The 16,641-nt window shown below is 50.2% G+C and overlaps 1 protein-coding gene across 2 annotated transcripts; it reads right to left on the minus strand.

Moving 5' to 3' along the window:
- Nucleotides 1–4,374: 4,374 nt before the first annotated feature.
- Nucleotides 4,375–11,627, minus strand: LOC128726724 (troponin C). 2 transcript variants are annotated; one of them, XM_053820549.1, is made up of 4 exons: nucleotides 11,497–11,627; nucleotides 7,018–7,331; nucleotides 4,734–4,843; nucleotides 4,375–4,647 (listed from the first exon to the last, which is right to left on the minus strand). In XM_053820549.1, the coding sequence occupies exons 1-4, from the start codon at nucleotides 11,497–11,499 to the stop codon at nucleotides 4,619–4,621; spliced, it is 456 nt and encodes a 151-aa protein (XP_053676524.1). In that variant the 5' UTR covers nucleotides 11,500–11,627; the 3' UTR covers nucleotides 4,375–4,618. The 2 variants fall into 2 exon arrangements, with proteins under 2 accessions (XP_053676524.1, XP_053676522.1); XM_053820547.1 differs by lacking the exon at nucleotides 11,497–11,627 and adding an exon at nucleotides 9,073–9,208.
- Nucleotides 11,628–16,641: the final 5,014 nt, after the last annotated feature.

Consider the following 16,641-nt stretch of genomic DNA (forward strand, 5'->3'; position numbering starts at 1 on the left):
ACAACGGCACCGATCCTCACACGGGAGGCTGCGAGGCTCTCGCGCATCGTCGGGTTGCGGGCTTTGAAATGATGCACCTGTCCGCTCGCTCAACGCCCCGTAAGGGTGCGATTTTCCGATTCAACCATAATCCGCGCCATTGGTGGCGAGAAACGCATGGGAGAGGCGACACGATAATGACTGGGAAATGGGTAGATTAGGTAGCGCAACACAACACCGACCGAAGGGCAACAGAACAAGTGCGAGGTACGCTACGGAAGGGCTTTTCTGAGTTGTTTTTTTGTCCTCCATTTCTCTACCGCCTCTATCGGTAAGATTTTCCTACATGCATGCTTGACACGATACCGCAGCGACTACACTTTGCGTCTTTTGTTGACGAAAGGACATTCCTTTTCCATGGGAATGCATAATTATCTGCGATTTATCCGCCGCTGGTAGCTGCTTTCCTTGGAGCTTCGGTGTAGCATGGTACAAGCCCAGATTGCGGCAGTTCTTCTACGGCACGTGCGAGGATAAACATCGCGTACACAATCGATAATCGAATACTCGACGGATTGCGATCACTTAACCGACGGCTGGATTCGTGAGGCTCCACGCCACTGGAACTGCGTGGCCGCGAGACGCTGACGTCAGTAGTTGTGGTCGGTTTTTGGGGTAGTTTTTCCGCGCCCAACTGGGTGAACAATTCTTTTTCGATTTTCGACAGAGGAAAGCGGCGTTGCAAGGGATCGAGAACGTCGAGGCAGCAAGTGCTCTGTGGTGCTTGCATAATCGAGGAACAAGAAGCGTGATGCACGAGCGTGTATGGATGGGGTGTGAGGTTGAGACCGACAGGACATGGAGCAACTTGGTCCTTACATAATGCGAGCATGTTGCTCTTGAGCGTTGTTCCAAGGTTTCGTTTTTTTTCTCCCTCCGCAAGCATTGGGTTTTCCTTTTTTATGGTCGCCTCCGGCGCTGCCAGTGTCTCTGCACGTGGTGTATTATAATTTGGGAGTGCTGATTCCCAAGTTGCCACTCTTCCCATTCCCCGCTTCTTTTTGCCCGTTCCCAACCAACTGTCCAGCTGACAGACGAGGAATGTTTTATCTAGCACTTTATTTTCCTCTCGGCGTATTTTTCTTCGTAAGAGCTTCGGCCGAACTTTGCCCGGACCAGGAGCACAATCGACCAGACGCACTCACATTCAGCGAAGTGTGTTGCGTGTCCTTCCACGTATATTGTCCCTTCCACTACAAAAAGATAGAAGAGAAAGGCTCGAAGAAAAAAAGAAAACGCACCCCGGAACGACCACAATTCCGCACCCAGAATGAAAGCACTCGTTCCGGCGGCGGTGAAAGTTTTCCACTTTCCCGGGTGTCGCGTTCCCAGTCTCGAAGTGGAATTTTGTCGGTCAAAAAGGGGTTCTCATACGACCCGCAGCACATTCCCATCTGTTGAGAGCGGATCGTTTCTGGCAGCCGCTAATAGAGATGCGTAAATTTGGCTTTATTGAATTAAAGTTTCCATGGTGCGCATTTTCTGCAATGCGGTGTGATGGGAAATGCGTGTGCATGTAAAACACCTATGCGTATGTGCCACGAGAGGATCGACAGAAAAATTCGCAAGGATCACACAGTCGCTGCGTGAAGGATAATCGATGCAACAACAACAAAAAACAGCCTAAGCTCACAGCGCTAGGTGAGGCCGTTTCCAGCTCCTATCTCGGTCGTTTTGGTTGCCCACAAAGGGCACCCTGTTTCACCCACCACCGGATGCAAAGGGAGGCTTTTCACCTGCATGCGGTGGCGTATTGCGGGGCCGAAACTTTGACGCCTTCTAAATGCCCCGTGGGATTAAAATGTCGCACGCCGTCGCCTAGCTACCGCGCCAGGTTGGGATGGCTCGGATTTAATGGCCCGACCGAGATAAGCCCCGGGCAGGGCTAGGGCGTGTGAACAGGGCGTAGGAAATGGGCTTAAGGTTATCTGGCGGAATGCATTCGACGCTTGGAAAATACCCCACCACTGGCTTGGAAGGTGAGCTCCTGCCTTCGTTCGATTTTACGACCGGTTGTTAAAACTAAACAGGAGATGTGCCATCATTTCGCTCGAATAGAGTCGACCTGCTTTCTTTAGGTCCTTACAGCAGCCGGCAGCGGCTTTTCCGGTGGAAGGAAAAAAAAAGGAAGCCAACCGTTATGATGCGGCCGGTGGAAGTGAATGAAAATTTTGAAGTCAAACGCCCGGAACGGCCAACGACTCGTCGGACCGGCGACAACCTAATGTTGAATAATGTAAATCGTCCCTCGCCTTATGCTTCTTTCATGTTGCACGCCAAATTGTGACCCGCACGAGATGCGACACGAGTCTTGGCTTTCTTAAGGACGAAAGAGGAAAGGAAATTGATTTTACAAAACCTTCCTTTCTTGCGACTCAGCGAGCTTTTGGCCTTTTGCGGAAGGCTCCATCCGTCTCGTGGCTATTTGTTGTCGGATAAGTATGATTAATTGGTGGCTTATAAAATATTAATTAAAACCGATGCTTTATTATACACGAGCACATACTTGTCACGGGCCCAAAGCGACAGGATGGAGACGACCGTGTGGCAAAGGGTTCGCTAAATTATGGATGAGTATGTCATTTTTCATGAGGAAATTAAAGAGAACATAAGAAACTCCTCAATCCGGAGATAACCTTCAGGCCAGGATCTGGAAGTGGGGTTAATGGCCGCTCGGATTAATTAATGTTCGCTTACGAATCTTGTTTTAGTACACCCCTTGGCTAGGACACGCGTCTGTTTACTGGGGCGAATGACTGAGAGGAATTTCCACGGAAAATGACACGCCCAAGATCGATAGCCGAATAATTGAGTGAGGGTTACAGATGAGCTCGAAGACTCTTGGTTGCATACCTTCGGGCGCAAAATTATGAGATCCTCTAAAAGATGTACCATGTGGTCAATTGTAGTCGCGCCGAGCATATTCTTCCATCGTGGTCCTTAATAATCGATGGGAATGGATGTAGACATTTTGCCATCTCTTTCTACGGTGCTCGTCCGAAAGACAAAGTCATACAACGCCATGAAACAAAGGGCGGCTGCATGGATCTCGCTGCTAACTGCCGCCAGTTTAAAATAATTAGCCTCTTCCAGCGGTTTCCCATCGTGCTGGCAGCCCGGCAAGTTAATGGTCCTATTAGCTGGCCATAACTATGACTGTTTTTTTCTTTTGCGATGCTCTTGCTCACAACGTCGTACTTTGGAAAGTGTAATTGATTTTGCTATCATTAATTTCCATCAACGGCAATCCTCAATTCCCAGCGGCTGATCTTCTCGCAGAAGCCTTCCACAACGAAATGAAGCCAAACAGACCTGGTCCCGAATAGGTGCAAAATATGGTCGCTTTATTTGTATTAAAATTAAATCGAATAAATCCACACCACACGAAGGGGAGAATATGGTGGAATGAAAGCAGCAAGATGCTTTCTTGCGAAAGCACGCTCACAAAAGTAATGGAGGACAGCGCAGAGCAAGAAAACGCTACCTCCGGTGTATGGGATGGGTGAAATGATTCCTTTCTTTCCTTCTGCTCGCGGAAATAATTCAGTTCTTTTGTCGCTCGCCCAGAACACTAGCTGGAATTAACCGAAAGAAAAAGCAAACGTGATATCGTTTATCTCCGGACTAGCGCGGTGTGATTGGTTTGGTGCTCGTTTTTGCGTTGTTGTTTTCGTTCTTTCGGAGTCTCTTGCGCTTTTCCTGCAATAAAGGTGATAATACTTTCAAATGAAATTCAAATTGCAATTCCCGTTGCATCCTGTTTGGGTTGAACCTGGAAAAAAACATGCATCACAAACAAACGCTGAGGCGATGGATAGAACCCGCTGAGGAACGACGCAGAGAAGGGACTCGTGGCAGCAAAACTAGCGCGAAAAAGAACCAACAGAGGAAAACAAGAGTCACTGCCGGATCGAAAAAAAGGTAGATTGATGTGGAAATAAATATTCACGAGCAGCAGGACCGACCGACACAATAGGATTATGGAAATCCTGACAGCGTTCGGAGACAAGGAAGAAGTGGGATGGATTCCACGTCCCTCTCAGCAAACAGGAAGCGGATTGTTTGTGAAATGCTTTTTGATTGGCCTCAGAGGCTTCGCTTGTTTTGACTGTGTGCATGTATGTCTGCACGTTCGACGCATTCACTGAAGAGAATATTGAACCGATGGGCGTTGGAAGGGAGGAGTTTTCCGGCTCCGATTATGAATAGCACAGCAAGGACCGTTTCGACAATAGATCGAAATTGATGCTGGAATTAGGAATTCGCTTGCTTGCGCCGTTTTTCAGCGGCTTGGAAATTAGTCAAACACCTACGCGTGGTCGATTTCGAGGGGGTTTGGTACTTTTTATGCATTAGACACGTTGATATTCACAGGGAACTCACACAAACGACACTGGTTTGGAGGGGAATTAAGGATCAGGAAGGAAGGCACAGAGCTGCGATTCGATAGTAACTAAACGAGCGTCATCAACTGCCTTCCACGCCGGCAAACCTCTTTCGTCCTGGCACTCCTGGGTGGATCCGGAAGTAGGGTAAACCGGAAGGCCGCGGGTCAGCGTTGTGCAGCTTCCGCGTTAGCTTACTCGCCCGTCATCATCTCCATGAACTCTGTGAAGCGATATGAGACGCGTTAGCACATATGTGTCAGTGGAAGGGAAGGAAGAGGGCCCACCAAGGGGTGGAGCTCTACTCACCATCAAAGTCCACCGTTCCGGAACCATCAGTATCGATTTCTCCGATGATGCCGTCCAGGTCCTCGCTGGATAGTTTATCGTCGAGTGCTTTCAGAATTTCCTTCAGCGTGCTGCAAAGAGACCGAGATCGGGGGTTTCAGCGACGTTGCAGATAAGCAGATCCACGTGGGCCCTGTGGCACTGTTGTGGCCCTTTTTGAGTTGGTTCTCACACGAAGCGTAGCATCGATTCATCTTGCAACTTGCCAGGAACCGCGTATAACAGGTACGGCACATAACTCGGGCCAACAGCCACCCGGAGCATTTATAATTTAAGCAACGGCCGACCGATGGCTTTTCGCGGCCGGTTGCCTTCGTAGCCGGGGAAATGAAGGGCCATTAGGGTGCCGGTGCTTCTGCAGCGAGAGAAAAGCCAGCAAAGAAAAACACAACCAGCGCGATTCCGAGTGACGAGGTTGCGCATCACCGAGAATGATGATATTTATGCTAGCTCCGTTTGCGTTCACCATTTTCCTTCTCAGCCCTGCAACCCAGCCAAACGGAACCAAGCGGCTACGTGGAATTCCTGTTTCCGATAAACACCGGCACCAAGTCATGCCGTTTCGTGCTGAATGAGACGGGACGATCGCTGCTTTGCCGCTATTTCGTTCACCTTCACGACGCGATGGAGGCGCCTGGTCGCTTATGGCATGAAAAATGGCTGCGTACTGTCCGCACGCTCGCACACTCACCCAACGTCCACGCGAAACTGAGCCGTTTGTTCGTGCAACGGAACGGAAGAGCTCGGTTCCAGGTGACGCGTGGATTAAGTGGATTTTCCAAGATGAAAAGCAGAAAATACTTCATCCGCCCGGCGCCTGCTCAGCCGTCCGTTTTTCCCTCTCATTCGCTGCCAGCCACTCCAAGGGTGCGTAGGCCGGCATTTGACAGACCGTTGGAATTTTCGTCTTTCCCCTTCTTCTCCCATCTTCTTCGCACCCAATTCTTACCGTCGGTGGGCGAACATTTCGAAATATTTTGTCAGTGATGCAAAATTAACTTCCCCCATCTCGGCCATAATCTGCTTCTGGCTGGCTTGGCGATGAAAATATGATACCGAAATGAGTCGCGGGCGTGGAAAGCGTTATTTATTGCGTGGTTCTTTTTTTTAATTCGCTGTTGTCGATGTCGCCTTCGGGACACGGACGCCACGCGTGGATGCGATCGTCGGGCAAAGAGGACACTTTATTGAGCTCGTTTGGATTTAAAGCATTTCCGGTCACGGGCGAAGGCGGGGCGACCACGAGGCGTACATATGGTGGTAATAAATTTCCCAACCCAACCACACAACGGAAACGATGCGTGCGGGCGCGGTGTGTGTGTGTGTGGGTGTATGTGTGTTTCAACTACTTTTCACCGTAATTAGTTTTCCACCATTCGGTAAGCGTATTTTGTGCGCCGCTCGTTTCACCGACGGCAATAAAAAAGGGGTGGCAACGATGGTGGTTTTTTTTTTCTTTTTGTCCCTTGCCCTCACGAAGGCGGTACCAAGCGACCAACAACTCGATGGCTCCCCGGAGCCAAGGTTCACTAGACGAGGTGTGAACAAATTTTTACCACAAACATCTGGGCAATGGCTTCGAGCGAACGGTCCCAGTAGGCCAAGCCCGGGGAAAGAAGGCCAAAGTCTTGCACCCGGTTGGCAGCGGTCTCTTGGCAAGCACTCAACCCTTTGCAAGGATCAAGGATGAAGGAAACGAGCGTACAAAAAGCGCTCACGTGGTGGCCCAGAACGATATTAGCAAGGGGCAACTTTTCGGTAACCGACCGGCACGACGTTGTTCTTTTATTTTTGGACACCGAATCACACCACACACACACACACACACACGTGGCTGGTAAGGGCATGGACGGAAGAGACGGCCACTTCCGGAAACACCGCTTGGCGCTTTATCACTCGCTCGTTGGGTCCACCATCGGTTTCGGTTAGGGGGCTCGTGAGGCTATTTGTTCGCTAGCTGCCATTTTTATATTTTATTCCGCGCAGATAACATGCATCCTCGCTACCCCCACCAGGACACGGTGGCCAGTTGTCAGAGTGTCTGAGGCACGAACAAACACCCGACTACGCGAAAGCGTAAACAGCGATAAATCAACCGCCACAACTCGCCAAAAGACGCCCGAGACCGAGACCGAGCCCTGGGTGGGCGATAAATTAGAGGTCCTTTTTGGAGAACGGAGGGGTTTTCCGGACGCGAGCATGCGAAGTGACGCCTTGTCACGGCATCGCGACGTGTGGTGCTTACCTCGTGGTGATGTAGCCGTTACCTTCGCGGTCGTACAACCGGAAGGCTTCCTTCAGTTCCTGCTGCATCGCCTCGGCATCTTCTTCCTCTTGCAGGAAGTTGGACGCGATGTTGGCGAACCCGTCGAAGTTGACGCGACCCGTGCTTTCGGGGTCCTCCTCATCGATCAGATCCTGCAGCTCACCCTCGTCGAACAGCTGGCCCATCGTGTTGAGAATGGTCGAGATCTTTATCGTCTCGATAAAGCCGGTCTTCTGCGTGTCAAACATCTGGAACGCCTTGCGCATGATCAGCATCCTTTGCTCTTCATCATCCTGTTGGTGAGGAGTCGAAAGTAGACGAGGCAGGCGTTAGTATCTACCGGTAGCTTCCCATACAACCGATACATTGTTGCTCGCCAGCTCAGGCGCTTGTGCGGCTTCGAAAGAAGACCTTTTAATCCCCTGCCATGGCATGATGGCGTGACATTTCCGATCGATCGAACATCGAACGTGCCGTGCCTCTCGATGCTGGAGCACCGTATAAACAGGCGGGCGTATAAACAGGTGTCGATCAAGCTGTCCACTCGCGACCACTCGCAGCAGAAGGTCGGTGCAAGGAAGCACCCGTCCACAGCGCTCAAATGGGCTGTGAAATCGAAACCCATCTCCCCACTCGAGATCGACCATTTCCCGACTTTTCCGAATGCCGGATGTCGTGCCAGAGGCAACGTGCGGTGTCGGTCGCTAAATGGCATTCCTTTCTCGGTCGTTTCGGCCATCTTAATCGCCCTTTCCTATCGTTCACTCACCAGTCCCTCTTGCATACGGTGCCGAAAATCAAAGCGATTCGCCAAGATGCGATTCCGTTATAAATATTAATGGAGAGGAATTTCGACTGCTGGCCCACAACTGGCCCGCCATGTTGCGGCATTAATCATCTTCTGCTCCGTACCACCACTGCCGTCCCTTCCACATGGCGGGCCATTTGGCAGCTGCGAGGCCATCCCGGCTGGCCCGTTGCCAGGGATGATTCCACCAGAACCGCCTCAACCGCCCTGATGTAATTATTAACGATTGATTCATGATCATCACACGGGGTGACACGATCACGATCGTACTGGGGGAGGGCCCTTGAGCTTCTCGTGTTTCGTTTATTACACCCGGTGGCCTCTTCGGTCGTCTTTCCTTCGGTCGTTCCCCAAGCAAGGGGTCGTCCGTTAGTCGTGGCGTTAAAAATATCCACCCCTATTCCTATCGAGTAGGGAAACGATCCGTGACGGTCGGTTTTTTGGGTTTTTGATCTCCGCGGGTGCGGTTTGGATTTTTGATTGACACTTCATCCCTCGGTGGGCGTCGATCCCCACCATCCACTATCCACTCCTCCATTCAATGGGTTGCGTGTGCGGTGACCGCGAAAATGGTATCCTGCCGCAGTGCCATGATTTATTGATTTTCCTTCCCGGCCCAACAGCAGCGGCATCAGAAGGCAGCTGTCCGAGCGGTTCGACTTGTCACAATAAACAATGGACGTCCCGGACGCTCGAGGGGTTGAAATCGAGCACTAGACAAACATTGTCAGCAACATGATAGGAACATGTATTGCGGACAAATCGAGTGGGATTTTTTGTCAGCGTGGTTCGACTTAAATTTGCGTCACCAAGTAAATGGGCCGGACGGAGGCTGTATTGATCGATGGGCGGTGTTGAGTTGAGACAAATAGTCGCCCAAGTATTGTTACAGCAAATTGAATGCTTTCACAGTGAGTTAGATCGGGTTTTAAATAGGCAAAATGGCGATAATGGCAGTCTAATAGGCAAAACTGTTCCCCTGTTGCTGGCCAGATGAAGGTTTCCCACATCAAAAGGATACGCCTAAGAAAGCTCATTTTAATTGAACTGGGGAGCTAGGGCCGCTTTTCGTCACTGGCCACTAATTAAGTGATGTCCCAGGATACCATACTTTTATGACAGATCGTTCTCGATTGAACTTTCCCTCAAACGGACACTAATTGCAATCGACGCCTTCCGTTGCCGGAAATCCATCCGGGTTGCACTGGGACTGCGGAAAAACTCACAAAATAATCCGACATCTTGGGGCAGCTTTCGAACAGGAAACCCACACTGCACCTGGTCCTGATTCTCGAGGATTTTACGCGATCGATTCACTTGGCTTTTTCCGTCAGGCTCGACCACTACCTTTTTGTGGCGGAGATCGACTCTCAACTGAGCTCGTTGGCTCAATTCCGCCATAGCCCCGGATGCAGTATTTGCAAGTGTGAATGCAACCCGCTCTATCTTCCTTCATCAAACCCTTCCACACCACCGAACGATCGATCGAGAACCGCGGTTCGATATCGAACCAAAACTCGACACCTCCCGGTCGGCCGCTGAGGAGGCCAGGTGCAGGATTGGCCGAACAAAGATGTCGCTTACCTTGCAGCTGCAGTTAATTGCACACGCCTGCTCTCTTTCACGCGCCTTGTGTATCTGATGCTCTCAAATGTATTCTGCGTGAGAGCGAAGAGGCATAGCTATATCCGCCTGCTCGATCGGCTTCGGGAGGGAATTCAACTCGATCGAAACCCCTTCCGGTGCTAGTGCTTCAGAAGACAAGCAAAACATCTCTCCTCATCCCCACAGGAAGACTGGAGCATGGATGCAACGATGGAATGGAATGTCTAGTTGATATTTATTTACTTCTGCACCTGCGGCGAAGGTCGACGTTTCACAACGAGCATGCCTTCCGTTGCTGTGTGAGATAAAACATAACACCAACCTCAAACGACGGGGTGCCCTTTTGCGAGAAAATTATGAACCTTTCCGCGGCTGGAGGTGATCGTGGCCACTCGTGGAGCCCTTTGGTTAGGCAGGTGAGCGAGCGAAGATGGATGAGCGCGAATATTTCATCTCCCTAAAATGGGGCACTCCGCCATTACAGCCCTTGCCTTCGTTCACGGCAATGGACGAGAGCTAAATAAATCCCGCAAAGATGAATTAAAAATAACGACTCATTAATTAATCCGACCCACCTCCCGGATGCTCGGTTGCATAAAGCGGCTTGCGGGAAGCCGATACTTGGGCGATGAATTATGTTTAGCGTGAAAAAAAGACGGCGTCGTTTCGTTGCGCTTGATTGAACGCAATTATTTTCGATACGAGTGCATCTGCGGGAAGTATGAGTTTGAGGTGAGGCAGGCTAATAAAAAGGAAATGTTTATTTGCATCCCTGTGCGAGGGAGCTGTTCCCGAGTGCAAAACTCGCCACATCTTCCAGTCCGACGCTAAATATATCGTCGATCGTGAACAACAATATTTATGTCATGTTTTTTTCTTTTAATTTCGTTGGAAAATCAACCGACAGATCGCACCGCTTCTGTTGGTTAGTGATAATTACTGTGAGCACTTCAAAGAACGCGTTTATTGGTTTACGCCGTTAAAGCACAGCCATACGGCGGCACTGGAGTGGTTTCCATCGTGAAAACTACACCCGGAAGGCAAATTTTTGATCGATTGCCTGCTGCCGTCGGTGTTGCGAAATTGATTCAAGCGCGATCCATGGATTGATAATTTTTTCGTTGTTTGCTGTGCTTAGCAAGTGTTCTGTTCTAACGCAGTTGTCATAACGAAAAAAAGGGTCACGAGAGGGCATAATTTCTCAAAAAATGGTCACAATTTGCTCCTCGATTATGTCAAATGAAGAAAAAAAACGTGTCGCTGTTGCATGCCACCGTTAATGAATCATTTGCCGAGCCCATCACTCAAGCGGAGGCATAGCTGATGATTAATAACCGTGGAATGAGTTGAGATTTATTAATAAAACCTCCCCGAAAACTGGCTGTCGCAACAAAACGAACGCGGCTTTCCCATCCCTGGCAAAGGACGGGTCTCGTGCCACAGGACCCTCACGCAGCGTGAACCAGCAAGGAATGCTCAATTTCACGCCCTTTTTCATAGTTCAACACGCTCGCTTCGGTGAGCCAAGCGACACCGTCGTCCTTCCACTCCATGTGCGATCAGTTCGCGATCTCACCATCGATTCGTGGGGAGCTTAATTAATACGTGCCCAGTGGGCTTGACGACTGAATGTCAAAATAATTCCCACTTGGCAGTTTCACCGTACGTGGGGAGAACCGTTCCTTTCAACACGTTAACTCGTGACCGGATCGGGAAAAACAAAGCACGGCATGAACGGAAAATAAATACCACACGATTCACTTCCCATTTATTTTTTTGTTCGTCCCGTCTGTTCGCGTTTTTTGATTGATTGCAACTTTTACTGGCCGTAATGATGCCCCACCGTGGGCGTTGCATGAGCGACTGACGCTCGTAAGGTGGTTTTTTTTTAAATCCCTTCCCAACGTCCTGTGGCTGTGGAATGGAGACGCCTGGTGCCGCACAATAGCTGCGCCAGCTGGCTGCGTACGCGCTTGTGTGGGCAGCCAGGAGGCGTACTCGCTTTCTCGTTCGTAATTCGTCACTCCCGGGCACGTGTACATTACCATTTTGTCGCGTGTGGGCCTTGGGCGATCGTGTAGGAGTCCGGAACACTGCTAACCGTCGGTTATGCTTCTGCGGCTGCTGCGGTGAAGTAACGCACTGGAACGGCAAACGCGCCCGTCGAACGGAACCGTACTGAACGCACCGAGTGACACCGGCCGACTCTTGACTCCACTCCGTCAAGTGGAAACACGCTCCGAAGCGAAACAGTTAATTTACCGAAGGCGGTTCAATAGGCAACTAAAGGCGAAAAATATCATTCAACATCATTTATATTTAAAAACTCCTCCGCACAATATTGGCTGCCGGCGCTTCGTGGGGAAGGGGATGAAGTGGAGTGGAAGTGATTGCGGGGGAGGTGCTCCTTATGAGTCGTAGCATGCGTGAGGAGTCCGACCGCTCGTGCATGCGAAGCGAAGAGTATTCCGCCCTCGATCGTGAGCATTTTCCCGGTCCCGCGATCGGTTGTCGAGTCCAGACCGCTGCCTGAAACTCCCGTGCAAGAACGAGAGAAAAAAAGCGCCAGCAGGCGAGGAGAAGGTGTATGACGTTTTCGGCACCATCGGCACCGGCCGCAATGGGCAGGAAAAATCGCTATAAGTAGCTCTAGCAAGCGTGTATATTTTTCCATTCGGCCTTCTGGGTGCGGCAACGATCTCCACTCGACGCTCCCGGCGTTGGAAACGCGCTGTGAGCACACGATGCAACCTCCCAGCTCGGGGGAATGGCGGAGGAGGGTGGAGATGGGCCTAAGGAGTGGTGGAAAACCTCTTGCCCTTCCGCATGCTTCACCACGCAATGCGAGGACAGGCGTTGAGGAAGAAAATCACCTGCACTGGTTCGTTTCCCATGCGGTGTTTTTCTTTCCGTTTTCTTGTTTTTTTTTGCAAGCTTTCCGCCCAGATCCGCCCCCCCCGCTCCCAACCGTTGCCGATCATGGCATCCCTCGATCCATCATTCCAAACGGGAAATCCGCTCTTTGACACTCGAAGAGCCACACACACACATGCATGAACTGGTTCGTTCGGATGGTCTGCAGTGCGTGTATGCGTGCACCAGCGATAGTGATGGTGGATGTGGTGATTTTCCAAACGTCGCTGCTATGTTTCGGCATCGTTCTCCGATGAATCTGCCACCGGCGATGCCAGGTGTTGGTCGAGGTTGCTCGTTGTTGAGAAGGGGGAAACGGGTTCGGAGAGCGTGGAGGGAGGAATCACACCTCGAGCCAAGTGGCGCATTCCAACTGGCGAGCCGTGGCGTGGAAAGCGTCGGGAAAAGGAGAAGAACTCTCGAACCACCGTCGTCTGCCGTCCTTCGAGACGTTCGCGTTCGCACAGTTCGTTTGTTTGGTGATAATCCACTATAAATACAGGTGCGCTCGACGAGTCCTCGGGGCGGGATAGAGGGTGAGTGTGTGCTTGCTCCCATGGGTGGGTGTCAGAATGGTGGATTGGTCGGAAGCTGGAAAATTCACCCCGATCCGGAAGCACTGATGGAAAAAGGGTCTGCTGTTGATTGGCTGCCACAGTGCGTGAGCAGTTGGGTTGTGATTTATTAAAAAATATGGGATTCAATTAACAGTGCATTTGCAAAAACGCGTTAGAATAGGTGTGATAGAAAATGGAGCATTTTAGCATGAATACGTTATTTATTGTACTAATATGATATTACCTCACACAAATAAGTTAACCCTTTCTTAGTATCTAATCGTTTATTTTTTTTTTCTAGTCATCACCTCAAAATGGCAACACCAGGTGTTCACGTCCCGATGCCAACCTCAGCGACGACAGTTTTCCACCACACGAGCAGTCGCTCGCGATAACTAATGATTTGCTCTTAAAATAGTGCATAAATTGGGCAAATTTATTGTTGCAGGCATGTGCGTGACGGAATGAAGGTGGTCGGAAACTTCACGTCCTTCCCACATGCGTCCTACGAACGGAATTTGTTTTCCATTCCGAGCCGCTTTGTTTTTCCATTACGCGCGGCTAATTGGCCGTCCGAGCACGCATTGGTGTGTGAGTGCTCACGTTTCGTTTCCAGAGCCGGAAGCTGGTCGGACGGACGCCATGACAGGCTGATTGATTATCTGCAAGTCCACGGAAATGTGATCTGGAACGAGGCCGCAAGCCAACCGGCGATATAATGAGCGTGACGAGTGGCTCATGTGAACTGTTAATGACATTATTAGTCGCTAACTAGCTGGCTGGCCGTAGCTGGATGCTTGTTTTTATGTTCCGCCACACGAAATAACCTTCCCAGAGCTGCATCCGTACTCATAAACGGTGCGCTTATGTCTCTTCAAATCAATATTGCTTGAATCGGACGCGTCTGGGGTTGAGCATTGAGATTGATTGGTTCAAGTCCCGCGTTAAACGAGATGCGCTTAATGGTGCACTATTTATGAGGACTTATTTTTTCCATCTCTCAATCTCTCTGTAGACCGAGTTGTCTAACCGAGTTTGTTCCTGTTGGGTCGTTAATGTGGCGTCAATTAAATTACCAGCCACTCCAGAGGAGGGCAGCATTTTCCGGGTCGGAGTTTAGAGCTCTCCCGCTGTGACTGCAACTGCACTCGGATGGAAAACTGTTCCTTACTTCGTGGAACTTCTCGTTTGTGGCGCCACCAGTGAACCCGATGCAGCGCAATATGGTTGCAGCTTGCAGCCTTGTTCGTCTTTTTTCCATGTCGTTTTACGAGGAGCCGTAAAAATTTGACGAGCTTCAAAGTTTACTCACTCCCCAGGACAAGCACGTGGCGGCTGGGTGATGTGAAAAAACGGCTATCGAGAGCTGGCGGGTGATTGGCTGTGTTGCTACGATTATGTGCCAGTTTAATGCGAGTGTTTTGAAGTTTTATGGTTGCAAAAAGGCGCCATCGTGTGCGTTTGTGTGTATGCCGTTTTATGATTGATGTTCAGATTTATAGCTTACCGATTGATTGTAATTTCATTGGCGGCTATTGAACTCTAAACTCAACTCGGCTCTAATGGAAGGGAAAGCAGTTTGTAAAAGCCCGAGGGCAAACAAGATTCATTGCCTGAAATTCGTATGCAAAAAAGGCCTGCCAGTTCGCAAGTTCGTGTTGGTGAATCGTCGAGAGACGCAGGAGAAACGCGCCTTTTTGACACTTTGACACCTTCGCGCGGTCGCTGACGTTTGGCTGCTCAGTCGCACACATAGTAGGCGTTGTGATGACGTACCGCAATTAGCTTCCCGAACGTCGCTGAGGGAAAAACACTTGCAACGAAACGCGATCCTAACGTCCACGCTGCATGGGACCTCCATTTGCACGTGGTATTTTTTGTTTCTACCTGCCCTGGGGACACCTTTCACCACGCGGCCGCCATATTCTCGCTCCTTGTCCGTGATTGAACGACACGTCAACGCACACATGCGGTGATAACGCTTGATTGACAGCGTTCCGTTACAAAACGGAGAAGCCATTTTTAAAACCGTCCGTCTTTTTCGTTCTCTTTCGGTCGCAACCAAAATTGGTCCATTTTTGAAGCCGCTTGCGTGTAGCAGATCCCACCGAGTTGCCTCATCTATTATAGCTCGTTCTAAACAAAAATGGCGCTCGCGATCAGCAAGGGCGGCTAAATTTGTGCACGACACTGTCTCCACGTCACCTTGGCGAGTTTGATGGACAGCTCGTTCGAAAGATGAACCAAGCGCCGCCAGTGCAATATAGGGCAGATCGAGCCAACAACAAAAACAACGCTCGAAGTGATCTTTCGCGTTGTTATTCTTTTCCATGGAGCAATTACAGCTGTCCCATGTTGCTGTGCAGCTCTTCTTCCAAGGTTTTACGATGGATTAGGTGTCGGAGGGTTGTAGAATAACAAACGTGGGCGAGTTTTTTCAGACCTACTTATCCGAAGGGACATTTTCCCTCGACTGTTAACATCACGTAGAGATTTTCATTCACTTCTCGCTTGCACTGTGGCCCCAGTAAGCGCCATGTAATTACATCCGTCCGTTTACAATATATTGCAATCCCTCGGCATGGCGTGTAAACTAGCGCAATGGCTTTGGAAACTAATTACACCCAGCGTTCGTTGTTTCGTTCACGTGAAGGCTCGTTCCCGGTGTTGTCGTGTGTAGGAAAGTAATTAAACTCGTTCGCAAAACCCAACGATCTCGTCGATGGAGCGCTAATACACCTCGGTGTAATAAAACCCCGCTCATGTCACCAGGTTATCAGCCCACCCAAAAGGCGTCGTTGGTCCAAGCGAATGGGCCGAAGAAAATGCAACGTTGTGTGTGCTTTGCTAAGACGTCGCCGGAGGAAAAGAAGTTTTTCTTTCCCTATGCTCGAGTTTTTGCGCGACAAAGTCGTGGGAATCCAACCGTCTGGAAGTGCGTATTTTTAGCCACGAACCCAACAAACTCGACGCGTTTGGAAAATACCCATCCTGACACATGAAACGCCAAGAATGCCCTCCACCGTCTTATCATCCGGTCGAACCGGGTGGCCACATTCCAAGCGCCGGTTCAACTCGATTGGCCCATTTGCTGCGATGACGGGCGTCAAAACACGCTTGAAATAAATGCCTTTCCGTCGGTCGGGGCAATGAAGGAGGAAAAAAGCCACCTCACTTACACACACGCACGCACGCACGCAGAGAAAACTCTGCGCCACCTTGGATCAACGCGTTCGGCTTTTCCGGTGGGGCAGTCGTACGATAAGGAGTAGCCGCGTTGTTTATTCGGCGTGAATCTGCTCGCAAAAACGGACTGAAACGCGGAAATTCCAAACTCCTGTCTGAGAGGGTGGTGCGAGTTTTCCGACGGGCGCTCGCTTTCTTGCGCATTCCGCGTGGAAATTCCAATCGGAAACTCGCATTTTCCGCGAACAAGCTGATGGCCAAGGATGAGCAGCTGTTTGTGAAGTGAAATTGCAAAAAAAAATCAAGAAGCGCATCTCAACGCTCCAGGTTGGGTGTAATTTTCCAGAAACTGCTCTGCTGGCGTGAGGTGCTAGGGGGGGGGGAGAACGAGAGAGAGGGAGCAGGAGGTGAAGATGAATTCCTTTCCATCGCGCGCTTTAAAAAATGGCGAACCCGGGTGACTAAAAATAAACAAAACGAAGCGAGAAGCCAGCCCAGCGCGCGTATCACTATCATCATCGCACTTTATAACTC

The sequence above is a fragment of the Anopheles nili genome, chromosome 3 (genome assembly GCF_943737925.1).
Source record: "Anopheles nili chromosome 3, idAnoNiliSN_F5_01, whole genome shotgun sequence".
NCBI classification, from domain to species: domain Eukaryota; kingdom Metazoa; phylum Arthropoda; class Insecta; order Diptera; family Culicidae; genus Anopheles; species Anopheles nili.